We start from the raw sequence: 16790 nt of genomic DNA on the forward strand, positions 1-16790 counted from the left end.
TACTCATACACTGCTCCACACACCTGTCCAGTTCTCACACACACGGCAACATCTCATCTAACTACTCCCCTCTGAAACTCGCGCTTCCCAGTCGTCCCTTTAAACTATTGCGCTCCCTCGTCATTATAATCCACACTAATCTACCTGCGTCCCCACTACAGGTATCAGTCACTATCTAAACCTTAACGTTACCTAATGTCATCTTCTAGGGCCCTATCAATATCCTAACCCTCCCGGGCTAGTTTTCACTGCCATACACCCCATAATCTATAGCTCCTTTGCCCCACTTTCGTGAGTGAGGGATGACAGAGTTGCCATCCCACCACATCGGGCATCCCCCACTACCAATTTTGCACATCAAATTTCAACAAATCAAAAATTTGCCAATCACTACTCATCATCTGCCAATCATTACTGCCAATCCTTTGCCAATCATCAAATTTTGTTTTTCTCTAATTTTGGGTCCAAAACAATAACCTCATCACACAGTCTACTCACTAATGCCTCTCGGTGCGCCAATTCCTGTCCAAAGCCCGGCTTCGTAAAGCCGAGCAATGAATGCGGGTTGTTTGGTGCCAGCGGCTGGATACGTCCCGCATTCGGTGCAGGGAAGGAGGTTTACCCGGGCCGAGATCCCACGCACCATCTCGGCACGGAGCCATCCCATGGCTCGATCTCGACCTGCCGGAATGCCTCAACAAAAAGTGGTCGCCATGACGACCCTTCCTATCCAGCCGCCCGCTCCGCCTAGTGGAGCACGGACGCGGCCGTTCAAAGCGAGGCCCAGCACGCACCGAGGGCCCGATTCGGCTATAAGTCGCTCTAACCGCTAAACCGGTTACCGTCGATGCTTCACCTGGACGCTTACATGCATACGCTACCCCTTGCTTGCTCATACCTTTCCTTACACACCCAGGTACCCTCATTCCGCTCAACGACTTGGTCACACACCTGACCACCGAGCACCTTGGCACACATTCGTCGCTCGCACACCTCACCAACACACCTCTTCGCGCCCCCTCCTCGGTCACCTCCTCTGTGACAATCACAGGTGTGCTCTCACTCGCACACCCAACCACATGCCTCACTACCAATTCCAGCATGCATTCCCACTCACACTCTACCATTCCAGGTGTGCATCCTTCCATTCCAGGTGTACATCCTCGCTCACCTGTCACAACCAACTCACGCTCCTTGTCACTCTCACTACTCTCACCTCCATTCTTGACAGCGCACTCACCCTTACTCTCAACAGCGCACTCTTTCCTCATGCACCCGTCCGTTACACACCTTTCTCGCGCACCCTCTCCCGTTACACCCTCTGTAACACTCACCACAGGTGTACACTCTTCCTTACTTTTGACAGCGCACTCTTTCCCCATGCACCTGTCCGTCACACACCTTTCTCGCGCACACTCCTGCGCACACTCTCCCATCACACCCTCTGTAACACTTACCACACCGCGCTTCCATGTGCTCCCTCGCACACGCGCTACGACCGACTCACTCTCGCCAGCACCCTCACTCCTTGGCACGCACTTTTTCCTCACACACCCCAGAGTCGGACTTTCTCGCACACCAGACCTGTCGCACACTTCACCAACGGCCTCTCACGAACACCCGGGTCCATCTCGACCCCCAAGCTTATTAAATCACCTGGCGCATCATACGCACGACCATATTGGTCACCACTTACACCGGGTCCTCTTTCTCTTCGCTTCTCCTCCATCACCTGCGAATCCCTCATCCGGTTAATGAGCACATCATCACGATCCGAACACAGACTTTGGACCAATTCTTTTACCTCCTCTTTTATCTCTTTCTTATCCTCTCTCCGTCGCTTCTTAATTTCGCTCACCCCTTCTTCCACTTCTTCTAATTTCTGTTTCACCTCCTTCATCTCCTCGTGCGCCCCTTTAAGTTCTTCCTCTAACTCCACTTAATTTTTTTCTATGTGCTCCCGCACCTCCCGCTCTTTAACCTCCATCACCTCTACCACTTTGTTCATTTTCCTCGTCAGGTCCTCATGTACCGTCTGACACTCTTTTTTAATTACCCCTACGTCCTTTTTCATCTCCTTCTGTGTCGATTTTAAACCCTCTATTACCGCTGTGTTCTTCTTTACCTGGTCCCCCAACTCCTTTTGTCCCACTGTCAGTTGTTCTACTCCCAGCGTCAACTCCTCTATACCCCCTTGCAATTTTACAGTCCCCTTTCTCACCTCCTTCTCCATGCGCTCCTTACAGTGCCTCACCTCCTCGCGCACTCCTCCGACCTCCTCACTCACACCTCTTCTGATCTCTTCTCCCATCACTTGCATCTCCTGCCCAGATGCCACCCTCAGCTGCTCCATTTCCTCCCTGTGAGCATCCAGTTTGGTCTGTACCCCCATTCTGACCCTCTCTATCTGCTGCCCCATTTGTTTAACTTCCCTTTCCGCTTGGTCCCTCATGTCCCTCAATTTGCCTTCCATACTGTTTTCTAACCCCTCTAACCCCTTTTGCATCCCTTCCATTTGATTCTCTTGAGCAGCCATTCTGTTTTCTACCCCCATTAACCCATTTTTCACCTCTTTTATCCCGTTGTCTAACCCCTCAAATTTGTCGTCTAACTTCCCAAATTTCTTGTCTAATCCCTTAAAATTATTGTCTAACCCCTCACTGGTACCCCTCGCTTCGTCCCTCATTACCCCCATTTGGCCCATAAGGGCCCCCATCATTCTGTTTTCCATTTCTTCATTATTCTTGTCCATAAGGGCCTTCATTTGCATTAAAAAAAAAGGTTCAAATCCACCGGTGGCGCTACTACGGTCGCGGGCGTGGACGCCGTGGCCATGTGCGAGGCGCCATTTTGCGCGCCCGTAACCTCGTGCGCGACGACGCTATTTTGCGACCCTGCCACCCTCACTGCTTCGCTCTCCTCATGTCCCTCATTTTGGTCCTGGATCGACCCTGCCTCACTCTCCTCTACCGGAACCCAGCCGTCTTGGTCTGCCATAGCGCGACTTTCAAAATTCGGGTTTTTATTTTTTTTGTAAAACACAATCAAATTTCGCCGTTATAATTTCGAGCGCGTGAAACGCGCTCCGGGACCGATCTCACTCCTCGACACCAATTGTTACGGACACGACTTATTGAGATGTTATGCTGGGCCGAGCGGAATGGCCGCCGTGTTCGCACAAGTTACCCGATTACACTCGAACGTTGGCCAAATCGCGCTATGCTAAATCAATGAAGGAAAGGACACAACGGCTGGGTTAAATGACACGACACCAGGGGTACAGTTCTCAAGACCTCCGGAGGAGGATATAATATGGGATATGCAGAACGTTTAGATTACACGGACAAGAGGTACAGCACAGAAATGTAGGCACTTAAACACGGTCTTATCTTAGCCCCGACAGACCACAGATAAACGGGACAAGACTGACTCACACAGGGATTGATGGCAAGGAGGGGCAGTTAGTCGATGGCTCAAGGTGCACCTTGGCTCAGGGGCAGAATCGACCCGGTCCGGTCCAGAGATGCGGGAGGTATCTCTCAGCGCTAGGAGGTGACGTTCTTTCTCCAAGCTGGGGGCGCATCTGACGTCACCTCCGGTAAGTGGCTGCGTATATCCAGCGGGGAGTGACACGCCCTCGGCTCGTTAGCTCCGCCCCAGATGGAATTGGGTGCGGGGGGGGTTACCGGGCTCCGCCCTTGACGAGGAGCTGACAGTCAGCCCCTGCGTGGTAACCCCGTCGGAGCACATGGGCAATGGCGGCTAACCAAGCCGGAGTGAGGACGCACATTCCCCGCGCCGCCGCCGCGCCGCCCCCCGCTGTTGTTGTAGTTGTTGTTGTGGTTTCATGAGATGATGGGAGGATGCGGAGATGAGATTGTGGGGAGGTATTGGGAGGTCCTAAACTTACTACTGGTGCCATACAATCACATTCTGGTGCAACGAAGAGTCAGAATTAATGGAAACGAGTCCTTAACTGACATAGACTAAGAATAACTAGCAAGATGTCCTATAGTTGTCTACGTGAGATGCGGTGAACCTGGGCACGACATTTAATGGGGGAAAAAGGGGAAGGTCGGTTCTACAGAGTGTTGTTTACAGACAATGGGACTAGGGAATGGGGGATTGGGGATAGTTGGGGAGTATTGGGGAAATAGGGGAATATTTACAAGCGGATATGGATGGAGGCCAAATCCCATATCCGCAACAATATATACAGGTTCAAGGACGAAGAGAACCAGAGCAATCCTTAAGCAGTCTTAACTTATCCCTTGGACAACGGGCCCGTCTCACACTCACACAGGGTATTGCAGATGGGCGGGTGTTCCCCAACGCGTCCAGAGATGGTTCCCGTCCGGGTCTCCACGGTCCCCGGCACGTCCCGCGAAGATGGTGGCAGGCGAAGGCAGGGGCTCGTAGCGCGTCTCTCGTACCAGCAGATGATCGGGCGGAACGGCAGAGGGCGGACTTTAGCGCATCTGGCGGTTACTCAGCCTTGTTCACTCACGCGTCTCAAATTTGCCGTATTCGGTATAAGCGCGTCTGGCTGCGCCCGCGTATCTGTAGCGGCCAACTCTTCTTCGATACACTCCGAGCTGGTTAGCGCGCGCGTTCTCGTGCAAGTTCGTCAAGTTCATCAGCTTTCACCGCTTATCAAGTTCTTTCATACAAGTCCTCCAATGTAAGTCTTTATCTTTCTCTCCCGCAGCAAGTCCTCTCGAGGGCTTTTGCGCAGCGGTTTTATAGCTACGCCCCTCAAACCTTCTGGAACTCACCCGACTCTTCTCACCACGCCCTCTGACGCCACGCCACCGCCACCACCTCTGAGCTCTGATTGGCGGCTGGTGTTTACCGTCATTGCTTCTGCCGCCCCACCTCGACTCCGCCTCGACCTTCCTAGGCCTGCCTCGTGTTAACTCGCCCAATGATCAACCAATGCTTAACAACCTGGATCGTGGCCAGGGTGGCTGGGAAATCGGTGGCAAGTAGGGCCTATTTTCCTGGCTCCTACTCAACGCAGAACTAACTAAGGAAAAGGACTAAGCTTACAAATACTAAGACATAACTATACTATCGCGAGGCTACATGTTGCTTGTGTGACTAACTATGGGGGACAGACTTTAACCTTTATTAAACTCACTTGACAGACTCAAAACCGCAACAATATATATATTGAAAGTATATATATATAGTCACGTTATCCCTGGTGTTGGGCTAGCGGCTAGGGTGCCGGCTTAGGATCCTAGGATCCTGGGTTCGAATCTCGGTCGATCGCCGAATTAATGCCAGGGGGGTTGACTCAGCCTGTCATCCTTCCGAGGTCGGCTAATTGAGTACCAGTTCACTGGTAATTCCCTGTTTGTCGTTGAAGGCGGCAAAAAGGGTTGGCGTCAGGAAGGGCATCCGGCCGTAAAACATTGCTTCAAAAAGGGGACCTAAATAACAACAACTACCACGGTCCCCGAAAAGGCCAACCCCCGCTTTGCGGGGAAAAATGGCCTCTAAACGGTGGTTTATATATATAGTCACGTATATAGTGTAGTATTAATCATATATAGTGTAGATTATATTTTTCACGTGAAAAAGTAAGGACACCCCATGTAAAGTTTTGACTATTTCAACATACAGCTATTTGATCTTCATTTCAACAATATTGATAGATAGAGGTGATATAATATAACAAATATCATGAAACATTTACATTTTGTAGTCCATTGTATGAATGAATGAATGAATGAATGATCGTTTTAAGGCCATTTTTCCCCGCGAGAGTGGGGGTTAGCCTTGCGGGCCCCATGACAATCATGGTTCCTTGTTTGAGGCAATGTTTTTATGGCCGGATGCCCTTCCTGACGCCAACCCTTGGTCACGCTCTTACGATGCGCAGGGATACAGTGTACCTATTCTGAATTGGGGTACACACCATGATCATTCATCCCAGCAAGCTGGTACTCAATTTGCCGATCTCGGAAGGATGACAGGCTGAGTCAACCCCCCTGGCATCAATTCAGCGATCGACCGGGATTCAAACCCAGGATCCTAGGATCCCATTGTATGGGATGGATCTTGTAGTCCATTGTATAATTTAAATAAACATAAATGCAAATTTCGCATGTGGAAAAAGTAAGTACACCCTTGGCTCTAATAGGTGGTATTGCCGCCTTTGGCAGAAACAACCTCAAGTAGGTGTTTCTTATAACTGTCTACCAGTCTCTGACATCGACTGGGAGAAATTTTTTCCCACTCCTCCATGCAGAACTCTTTCAGCTGTGCGATGTTTGAGGGGTTTCCTGCATGCACAGCTCGTTTCAAATCCCCCCACAACATCTCGATGGGATTTAGATCCGGGCTTTGACTTGGTCATTCCAGAACCCTCCATTTATTTCTTTTCAGCCATTCCTTGGTGGATTTACTGGTATGTTTAGGGTCATTGTCATGTTGCAAGGTCCACCTTCGGTTGAGCTTCAACTTTCCGACAGATGGCCTCACATTATCCTCAAGCACCCTCTGCTACAATGAAGAATTCATCGTGGAGTATATGATGGTGAGCTGGCCAGGCCCTGATGCAGCAAAGCTGCCCCAAACCATAATATTCCCACCACCATGCTTTACAGTTGGTATCAGGTTCTTGTGGTCAAATGCTGTCTTTGGTTTTCGCCAAACATGTCTTCTGGTACTGTGGCCAAGTAGCTCTACCTTTGACCCATCTGTCCAGAGCACATTGTTGCAGAAGTGCTGGTCTTTGCCGAGGTGTTCATTGGCAAACTTTAGTCTTGCCCTGATGTTCTTTCTGGACAGCAACGGTTTCCTCCTGGCACATCTCCCATGTAGATCAAATTTGTGAAGCCTCTTTCTAATGGTAGACTCCTGCACTTTGACATCAACAGTGGCAACAGCTACCTGTCGGTCCCATGATGACATTCTGGGGTTCTTAGGGACTTCTTTCAGCATCTTGCGGTCTGCTCTCGGGCTGAACTTGCTGGAGCGGCCTGGCCTGAACAAGTTGGCAGTTGTTTGAAATCTTCTCCACTTGTAGATGATCTTCCGGACAGTCGAATGATTGATTTCAAATTGTTTGGAGATCTTTTTAAATCCCTTCCCAGGCTCGTAGGCATCTCTAACCTTCTTTCTGAAGGCCTCAGAGAGCTCTTTTGATCTAGGCATGGTGACGCTGCACACTTCAACAACAAAGAGCAAACCAAAGTAAATGTCTGAGGTTTAAATAAGACAGGTTCCTCCAAGATCCTCTAACGATGTTCTCATCATTTGCATCTGAGCTGGTACACCTGATTCTAATTTTCGGTATTTGAAGTAGTGATAAATGTCGGGGTGTACTTACTTTTTCCACATGCGAAATTTGCATTTATGTTTATTTAAATTATACAATGGACTACAAAATGTAAATCTTTCATGATATTTGTTATATTATATCACCTTTATCTATCAATATTGTTGAAATGAAGATCAAATAGCTGTGTGTTGAAATGTGTTGAAAAAGTCAAAACTTTACATGTGGTGTACTTACCTATTCACGTAACTGTATGAGACTATAAATACTGTTACGGTAATAACACAATTGGTGTCCAAAATTTGGGCTAAATAAATTTAGTCCCAGGTTGGAATCCCAACTCCTGACTACCAATTGTTACGGACGCGGTTAAAGATGTTATTTTGACCGAGCGGTGGTATTACCGCGACCGAACTGTTATTCCCCGACTAGAACCCAATTCCACCCAAACGTTGGCCATATCGCACCGCGGCTGCTCAATATGGAAAACTCTAAAGCGACCGAATACAAAGAGGAAAAGAAATAAGACGAGAAGACGTACAGATGAGTAATTGGATTTATTATTTACACATATAAGTAGGAAGAAAGCAGTCACGTTTATTTACAGACGAGATTAGATACACAGTGCAACGCTAGCTTACCTACAGTCTTAATTAACCCAGGGACAGAACAAACAAGGACAGACTTACGCGGGGAATGATGATAGGACTGGCGGGAGATGGAGGGATTGCGGGATAGGGAGGTCCAACTGGTCCTGCAACCGATCGACTCGTTGGGCAGCCGCCGCCCCTTCGCGGCCCTGCTCCAAACTGCCGTCCAGGCCTCACGCTGCTGTGGCTGCAGTTTCGGTGGCTCCAGCTGCAGCAAATGCAGTTTCAGTGGCTCGAGCTGCAGCAAGTGCAGTTTCGGTGGCTCGAGCTGCAGTGAGTGCAGTTTCGGTGGCTCGAGCTGCAGTTCAACCCTGGACTTCTTTCGCAGTTTCTCTGTCGTCAAAGCTCATCTCCCTTGTCTCTCTGCCTTGGGAACGCCCTGCCGTGGGTTATATAGGCCCCACCCCTCAACCTTCGCGAACCTCCTCGATGTTTCTTTCCTCCGCCCTCTCTAGCCAAACCCCTGGCTCATGGTTGGTCGAGTGGGGCTGGCTCACTCCTCCCCTCTATGACGAGGTGGAGACACGCCTTTCTTCTCCGACCCTGCCTCGTGGTCAATGGCGGAAATTGTTGGAGCGGAGGTAGTTTCCAATCGACGAAAGGGGGAATGGAGGTTTTGGGAGTGGGAATGAAGGGAATCTATCTCTTTCACTGGTGCAATGGAGTACTTCTATTAATGGGAGACACAGCCTTACCCTAAAACACAGAATAAGATATAACTATCGAACAGGGGTATTCTATGATTGGCTGACGTGTATGCTTGTGGACTAATTATGGGACGCCCTTTTGACCTTTACACAGCTCCGGAGGCAGGAGGCGCAGAATAACCCTTAATAATAATAAAGCACACAATAAAAAAAATACAGTCCTCATATCTGCAACAATACTATACTGAGAATAATACTGAGAAGAAATACTGAGACTATAAATACTATAAATACATATATATATATATATATATATATATATATATATATATATATATATATATATATATATATATATATATATATATATATATATATATATATATATACAGTGGAACCTTGACTTACGAGTTTAATCCGTTCCGTGACCGAGCTCGTAACTCAAATTGCTCGTATCTCAAATCAAATTTCCCCATTAAAATGCATTGAAATGCTATTAATCCGTTCCAGCCCGCCAAAAACCACACCAATTTTTTTTTAAATATACAGTATATATAAAAATATCTCGCGCTTTATATTTCACCTGTATGCAGCATACAAGTTGGCAGGATGGCCTGGACTGGAGGTACGCACACTTGACTCTAAAGTCTAAACTGTCCAGCCTGGGTTTGAATCCCGACCCAGCTATAACCTGTCATGGGTGAATCACAGGCAGGGTGATTCATCAATGGGTGTACCGCTAAACTGGGCGCCCCGTTTGCGTCCCATTAGTTGTTGGATGTTAAGGATCTCACCGTGTTTTCCACAAAGAGAAGGCGAGCTATCGCCGGCACTCTGAACAAGTTGACGGCAGAGATACTGTACTTGCACGGCATGATAACCACGTGTCGCACGATCTCTTGTCATGGTCCACAAGATTATCACAGAGAGGTGCAGCTTCCAGCGTTTCGAGATCTGATCCAGGCCTATCCAACGAGACCGGTCCCAGCGTTCTAGGCCCGGTGGTTGTCTCAGACGGACCCGACAACGGCAGTGTTCGTTTTAACTCGATTCGATTCGAGCGCCGACGTGCCGGCGAACAAAACCGGTCATATCTTTTGAACGCGTGGCTCGATTTTTACAAAATAAACTTTTTCTTGAAGGTCTGAACCGTGCGCTCAAAACGATACCGAGTTTGACCCTGAGAGAGCCGTTTTGCGCCGGCAAAGGCGCCTTGTGTGACGTGAGGACCACGTCGTGCTGCATAGATTATCATAAATTATCATATCATTATCGGCGGCGTTATATATCATTAGCGCTATACGACAGAGATACTGTACTTGAACGGCAAGATAACCACGTGACCGGGTGGTGAAAGCTCGTAACTCGGATCTCGGCTCGCATCTCAAAGCAATAAACTGCCAGAGTGACGGCTCGTATCTCGAAAAACTCGTAAGTTGGGGCACTCGTAAGTCGAGGTTCCACTGTATATATATATATATATATATATATATATATATATATATATATATATATATATATATATGGCAGCCAACCTTTTACAGCACTCTGTCTTTTTCCCCCCCAAAAAACTGGTTTGGCCCCCTGAGTATCTTGGCAAGCACTCCACAAGAAACTTGGTCAATGAACACACCCCCGATGTTCTTGAGGCCCGATCCGAAATCTACTGTAATCTATATATACCAGAGAGGAATGACCCTTCCTGCCACCCCCAAAGGAAGCGGGTGTACTAGTTTGCAGCAATTCAAATAATATTCGCTGTTTGAGTTGATGATTATTTTTCAAAGATGAATATTTACACTTTTAATCGCAAAATTACCGACTTTATAAATCGGAAAAAGACACATCATATATATTTTGTGGGGTATCGAGAGATAGATTAGTGTTGAGGTGATGTGAGCATTTGGGTTCTCCTTTAACAAGAAGAGGGTTACAGGCAGACCATGTGTACCCTGAATAAACCTGGGAGAGAAAGAGATGGAGAGAGAGAGAGAGCGCTAATAGAGGGCAGAGGCTGCAAGACCAAAAGGGGAGGTGGTCGAATATAGAGGCCACCAACCTGTATGCCATGCGAGAAAAACAGGCCTAGACACTCAGCTTCATCGTGGGAGATCCCAATGATTTTTGAGGGTCTTGCTTTCCATGGCATCAAGAAGGGCAAGGTAGGAGTCAGGGATGCCAGCCCAAACGGGAGAACACCACTACAAGTTGCAAATGAAGGCATTCTGAGTTGTCAAAAGCTCAGATTGGCCAAGGCAAGGCCTTACACGACAAGGAATACCCAATCGGCGGCTGGTTTGGAAGCCATATTGGAAATATGGTCTCCCAAAGAAAGATCATGCTGATTATGAGGCCCAAAAGTTTGAATGATTTAACCTCTTTACCCTCTATTAGTGTGGTGGGGTATCTCAAGCCCCTGGCAATGTTTCTAGCCATTTGCAAAGGCCCACCAACCGAACGGAGGATTAAAGTGGTTTGTTTAGGACTTAGATGTGAGGGTTTTGGAGAGACAGGATAAGTGTGTGGAATTTGTCTGGATTGAAGGACGTATTCCAAGTGTTGGTGGATGAGCTCCTTATTCTATCAAGGTCTGCAGAGAGGGATGAGGCTGCTGCCTGTTTGTCTGAAGGATGAGAAATGATACGCACAGTGGAATCGATGGCAAGGAGATGGCATGATTTTTCAGGGAACCAGAAAGAGCATTGATGAAGATGAGGAACAAGACTGGGCCCATCTTCATCCTAAAGTATTCTATTTCGTGTTTATTTTCACTCTGCACTCGGTCGTTAGTTATCAAATCTCAACCAAATCCATGATTGGCTGGTCATTAATCTAGGGAAAACAAAGGAAATCATTGTGGATTTTAAGAAAACTATGGAGAATTATCAATTACTCTGAAAATGTTGAGATTTTCTCAGAATACAAATACTTAGGAACCTTTTATCTCATAAATAATTTCAAGTGTTTGTGCGTTTGTTTGTTACTCTTCCGCAGCCGAACCCTAGCATCTAGAGGCCCCAAATGTTGGGGGTAGATACTTCAGAATCTGAAGACAGCTCGTAAGATGATTGGCACTGATGTCAAACAGTTAGGAAATTGTGTAAAGATGCCAGGGAAACAAAATTCCGGACTATTATTGATGGGAATAATCATCTCCACTTGTGTGGAGTTTTTATTGGGGCAGGAAGAATTGTACTTCCATCGGGTCAAACCGGTCATTTCAGAAACACTTTGTTTACCCTCTGCTCCGAAGCAACACAATGACTCATTTTATGGATGAGTTTACTGAAGGTATTGCGGTGTGAGATCTACCATGTTTGAATCATCATTCTGGTGTTTTCAATGTATATACATGGGTATATGTTTGCATGACACTCTTTTTCAGTCATAGTTGTTTTATAAAGACTTCTTCAGATACTTCATGGAAGTGGTAGCGATTGCATTAATCTTAAGTATTCAACTGTCACATGTAGTGGAATTATTGGATGTAGCCATAAACTTTTGAGGAAAGTGCTTAAGTTCTTGTTGTACAAAACAAAATTAATTTATTGATCAAAGTATTTTGTATTTTTTGATCATTTAATGTATTTTGTATCATCGTATTTAATGTATTTTGTATTTTGTATCATTTTGTATTTTGATCATTTAATGTTGATGGATGTATTAATATTTTCGATGACAAAAAATGACGGTGAAGATTAGTGTTTCGACGTGATCGATAATTTAAGAATTGTAAGTCTAAGAGAGGCGGACACGTCGGTGAAACCATCCGAACATCCCTGGTGTGAGGCTGCACCAAATGTGCGGAGATTCCACGTGGATATCGTGAGAAACGTGGCTGTGACGTCACAGCTTTGGTAAATCAACTGCGATTTGAGGGAAGAGTAATACCTCTACTCGGTGCTGATTGCAAGGCAATATTTTGGCAATGCTAGTTACTTATAGTTGAGTCCTGTGCAACATGTAGTCAAACTCTTGGGTGTAGTCCAGGCGATGTTGAAACCAATTGCCCAGGATTTGCATGGAAGAATTGCTCCAGTGTATTGATGGTTCAGACTTTCAACATAAAGGTCAGTTGCCCATTCATACTGCGCCATTGCATTATCTATTGATTGTATGCAATCTGATAGCTGTCATAATAGAGTTGAACACTTAACAACGATGCATCACCCTTGCGCTCATCTACTCTAGGGTCTGCTGCCTGACGGTGGTGTGCCTTGGCCAGGCATGGATGATGTGGAAGTTCATCAATTTTCAGCTCCGGCGGTGGAGGGAATACATTTTGTGGCATGCAAACAAGAAGAAGCAGCTGGCACCAAGGCCCAAGCGGGAGCTCGGTTCGTGAAAGAGCCACTCGATCTATCCATTAACAAGCTCATAATTTTGTTAAACGCCACGCACCTTGTGTTTCCTTTGACATGTAAATTGGCACAATTTTTTTTTTTTTTAAAGGATGAAAATCTGACCTCTTTCTTTGCTTAAATCGGTCGCTATCTCTCGTCCACCCACCCCAACCCCTCGTTACAGGTTGTGAAAACGGATCTCCAAGAATTGGTGGAGCAATTGTCAATGGAAAGCGTGGAAAATCATTGTGATGAAAACGAGCTTGGTGCTATAAATATTGGTCACTTGTGCCTAAATTTGTGATCCGTCACATCACCCTTCCGGTGCTTTTAATCCGTCCGTATCCGCGCAGTTTTCCCAAAAGTGAATTGAGACGAAGCACTTTATACCACATTCTCAACATTTGTTCTTCCTTTGTATTTCCTTCCGATGGATCTCCGACAGGTGTAACAGAGTGAGACCGGTTAAGTCATGCCAAACTTTTGTCTGCACTAACATCGACTTTTCAAGCTTGCAAACATTTTTGCTGATGCGGTCGGTGGAGGTTTTAGTATTTTATTATTTGCATTTCCGGTTTAAACTTAAACTGCCAAAACGATGTAGCCATAATCTAAAATTGCAATTGGTGATGGATATTATCTGAGCCTCATGCAGTTTAATCTACTTTTAATTCTCTCCCGTCTGCGTTTTTTACAACAGGTGCATATTTTCTTTTTGCATTTTCCTCTTCCTTCCTCTTTGGTTTCCTTTTTATTTTCCGACGAGTCGCATGTCATGGACCCTGCTCTTGTATGCACAGCTCCTGTAAGAGCGGAGTGTAACGTTCTCATTATTATTTTCTCGCATTGTGTTCTGTCTGGAAATGTTGCGTTCGTTCATCTTTAGTGTTCAACTTTTTAATTTGAACAGGTCAAGATAGTTTCGGGTGTGGTTAAGCGGTTAGGATTAGTGGTGGTTGTTTCTTTTGATTTTCTTTTGAAATGAGTTTTACGTCTGTGAGAAAGGTTCTCTTTCCCTTGAAGGGGAATTGAACTTTTTTTTCCTTCTTTTTAAAAAAATCTTTCTGCTCATTAGTTCTGCTCATTGTAAGATTTTTTTTGATATGCATCGGGTTCCATGAAAAATGCACCATTGAGCAGTAAATGTACCTTCCTTAATTTTTTTCCCATTAATATCTTTCCTGCATTTGGGGGTCCCTAATTGGCTGCGAGTCCGACAGGATGGTGCAGAGGTAGTGTCACTTACCTTTGAGTTGTCCACTCTGGGTTTGATTCCCGGCCCGACTATAAGCTGTCGGAATGGTGCTTCAGAGGCGGGGCGTTTTATCACCTCTTGGGTGGGCACAAAGCTGCCAGCACTGGTCGTTGGTGGACATCAACGATCCAACAGTGTCTTTCACAAAGAATGGGCGAGTTTCCATGGATAAATTACAAATTGCTGACAGGCTGTCTCGCCAACCCGTACTTTGCAAACTTGGTGAGTACACCCAACGTGAGTTGATGGAGACCTTCATCCTGGAGCGGATTATGATTATGATGATGAGCATTTACTGCAAAATTTGTGATGTATTCATCTTGCATCAGCCAATCATGGACCCTCAAAGCCCAGGCTTGGCTGCCACCATAGAAATTACTGGGAAGTACACTGAAGTTGCATTTGCTGCTTAACAGCACTTTTTTTTTTTTCAGGAAAGGACGAGGAGAAAAAACATGTTTAACAATCGAACCCGGTCATTCAAAGTTTTTGGAACACGAGCATAGTTTCCCTTTGAAGCGGCTTTCGTTTATTTTCAAGGGATTCCAAAGTTTCAAAAAGCTGTACCACCTGACTCCGAGACTCGTGTAAGTGCCTCCGGGGATATGGATATGGCGTTTAAGTATAAATGTTTGTTCTTGTTGGAGATTCATTTCATGTCACGTCTGGCTCCGTATTGCATCCTTCATTCCCGAAATCCGATGATATCGGTTGATGTATTTAGCATGCTTCAGCACACCCTGCTATGCAATTCCATGAGCATCATAGGATGTGTATGTAACCACACTGTGGCTTATTTCTGGTGTTAGCCCTTCTTTTTGTTTTCATTATATGAAAGGGAAAAAGTGCAGTATTACTTAAAAGGGACTTTTGAGAACAATTTGAGCTTTTCTTGCACTCAAATAGTTTGGTTGTTGTTGTGCTAGGTTTCGTCGAAATGTTTTTTATTTCTCTCTCCTTTCGAGAGCCATTTGTATGTTTTAATTATTTTATAGAGATGCTTCATTGAAGTGCGGATAATAAGGCAAGCAAATTTAGTGTAATGGAAAGTTTTCATTTACTTGATGTATCCAATGGAAATGGAATTATATTTGTAAATTCGTTGTTAAGATTCTTCTTCCTCTTCTCTTTTCCTCCTCTCTATTTCTCTGGGAAGTTTTTATATTACTTTCTGTTGCGTACCCTTTGTAGTATCCTTTAATAAGGGGATTTGCGCAAGCTATCGTTCCAGGCTCTGAGAAGGTCAGGAGACGAGCATTCAAAACGGCTTTTGAAGAGACTGACAGTTCGAAGCCGCCATTAGCAATTTCAAATCTTCACCGGAAGACGCGACTTGACGTGCAAGCCGTGCAAGGTGCAGTTTTCGAGAAACCCTCTCCGATGCAACATTCGAAATGGCGTTCACACCTATCAACTTGTATTTTTATTTTATTTTTTTATTCCGCATTATGAAACATTTCCGTCTTGTCATGGAAATGAAAATCTATTGATAATTTTTTTTGGTTTTCAGCATATTTTTTCTTTCTTCGAAATGGAATCTCTGCAAACAGTTAGTTGCAACAGGTGTTTTTGAAATACGATGCAAAAAGTGCCTTTAATATTTTTCACTACCTGTAGAGCTAGTTCGCAACTTTGAATTGCCTACCCACCATTGCTGATCGTAGAGAGAGAAATAGTACATTCAAAAAGTTTGTATTTTGTTATCGTTTTGCAATGTTTGTTAAGAATGGAATAAGCTGTTTAAGCGTTCGGGTTTTGTTTTTGTTTTGTCGTCGTCGTTTTGTTCATATCCATGCTGTTCTTATCAACACTAGTCGCTGAGTGGTGCTTTCCAGCAGAATCGATGCTGTGCAAGGTGGTTGAGGTGTATGTTCGATCACATTTGGTGTTTCTCTCCGGCTACATGCATTGATAAACGTTCGACGGAGTCGCGCGTTTAGGTTTTACAAATCGACGGCACAAACCTCACAACTGCTGTGAATACGGAACGTTAAATGTCAAAGATTTGCCACCTGGAGCTTTTTCTGGGTCTACCTGTCAATGGAGCCAAAAAGGTGTACCGTGCCTTCTGCTGAACAACAGAACTTTGCCAAAAACAGTGTATTACAGTTTTCATTTGTACCAGCCAAGAGGCACCAAGCAATAAACTTCATAAGAAAGTTTACAAGTGTTTTGCTCCTACTACCACCACCACCACCACCAACCTGCACCTTTTTAAAAGAAACATTTCCCCCCTTTGGAAGATTCTGAGTGTGATTCCTATAGGTGTGCCAAATGGTGCAATTTAACCTGAACCCACCCTTCGAATCCATGTCCACTACCTTCTCGTCCCACACTCCATCCCCTACAAGGATCCTTGATTCAAGAGGCCATTTGGCTAATCATGGCTGTGCCACATTAATGCCATCTCTAATCATTCTTTTACTTTGAAAGTCTCCCTCAATGTCGTTCCGGAAATGTAAAAGCATTAAGCTTGAACTGTGGTCAATCGTTCTGGCCTCGTACGTATCACAGAGAGTGACTGTAGGTGGCAGGAATGGGGTGAAATGTGACGGGATGGGGGGTTACACTGCGATCAGGCAGGGACAGTACGTGTCGACGCCAGAG

General features: G+C 45.6%; 1 protein-coding gene across 4 annotated transcripts in view; it reads left to right on the forward strand.

Moving 5' to 3' along the window:
* LOC137421774 (translocating chain-associated membrane protein 1) overlaps nt 1-16350 on the forward strand; it is a 93359-nt gene extending 77009 nt beyond the window's left edge. For all 4 annotated transcript variants that reach the window (XR_013622674.1, XM_068108170.2, XM_078773319.1 and 1 more), the window contains 2 exons: nt 12777-12922; nt 13113-16350. Coding sequence is in view for 3 of the 4 variants with exons in the window: in XM_068108170.2 (XP_067964271.1) it covers nt 12777-12922; nt 13113-13180 (214 nt within the window). In the remaining variant the exon portion in view is untranslated. The remainder of the gene's footprint in view (nt 1-12776; nt 12923-13112) is intronic.
* The last annotated feature ends 440 nt before the right edge of the window (nt 16351-16790 follow it).

Source organism: Myxine glutinosa, chromosome 2 (assembly GCF_964187855.1).
Source record: "Myxine glutinosa chromosome 2, kmMyxGlut1.1, whole genome shotgun sequence".
In the NCBI taxonomy this organism is placed as follows: domain Eukaryota; kingdom Metazoa; phylum Chordata; class Myxini; order Myxiniformes; family Myxinidae; genus Myxine; species Myxine glutinosa.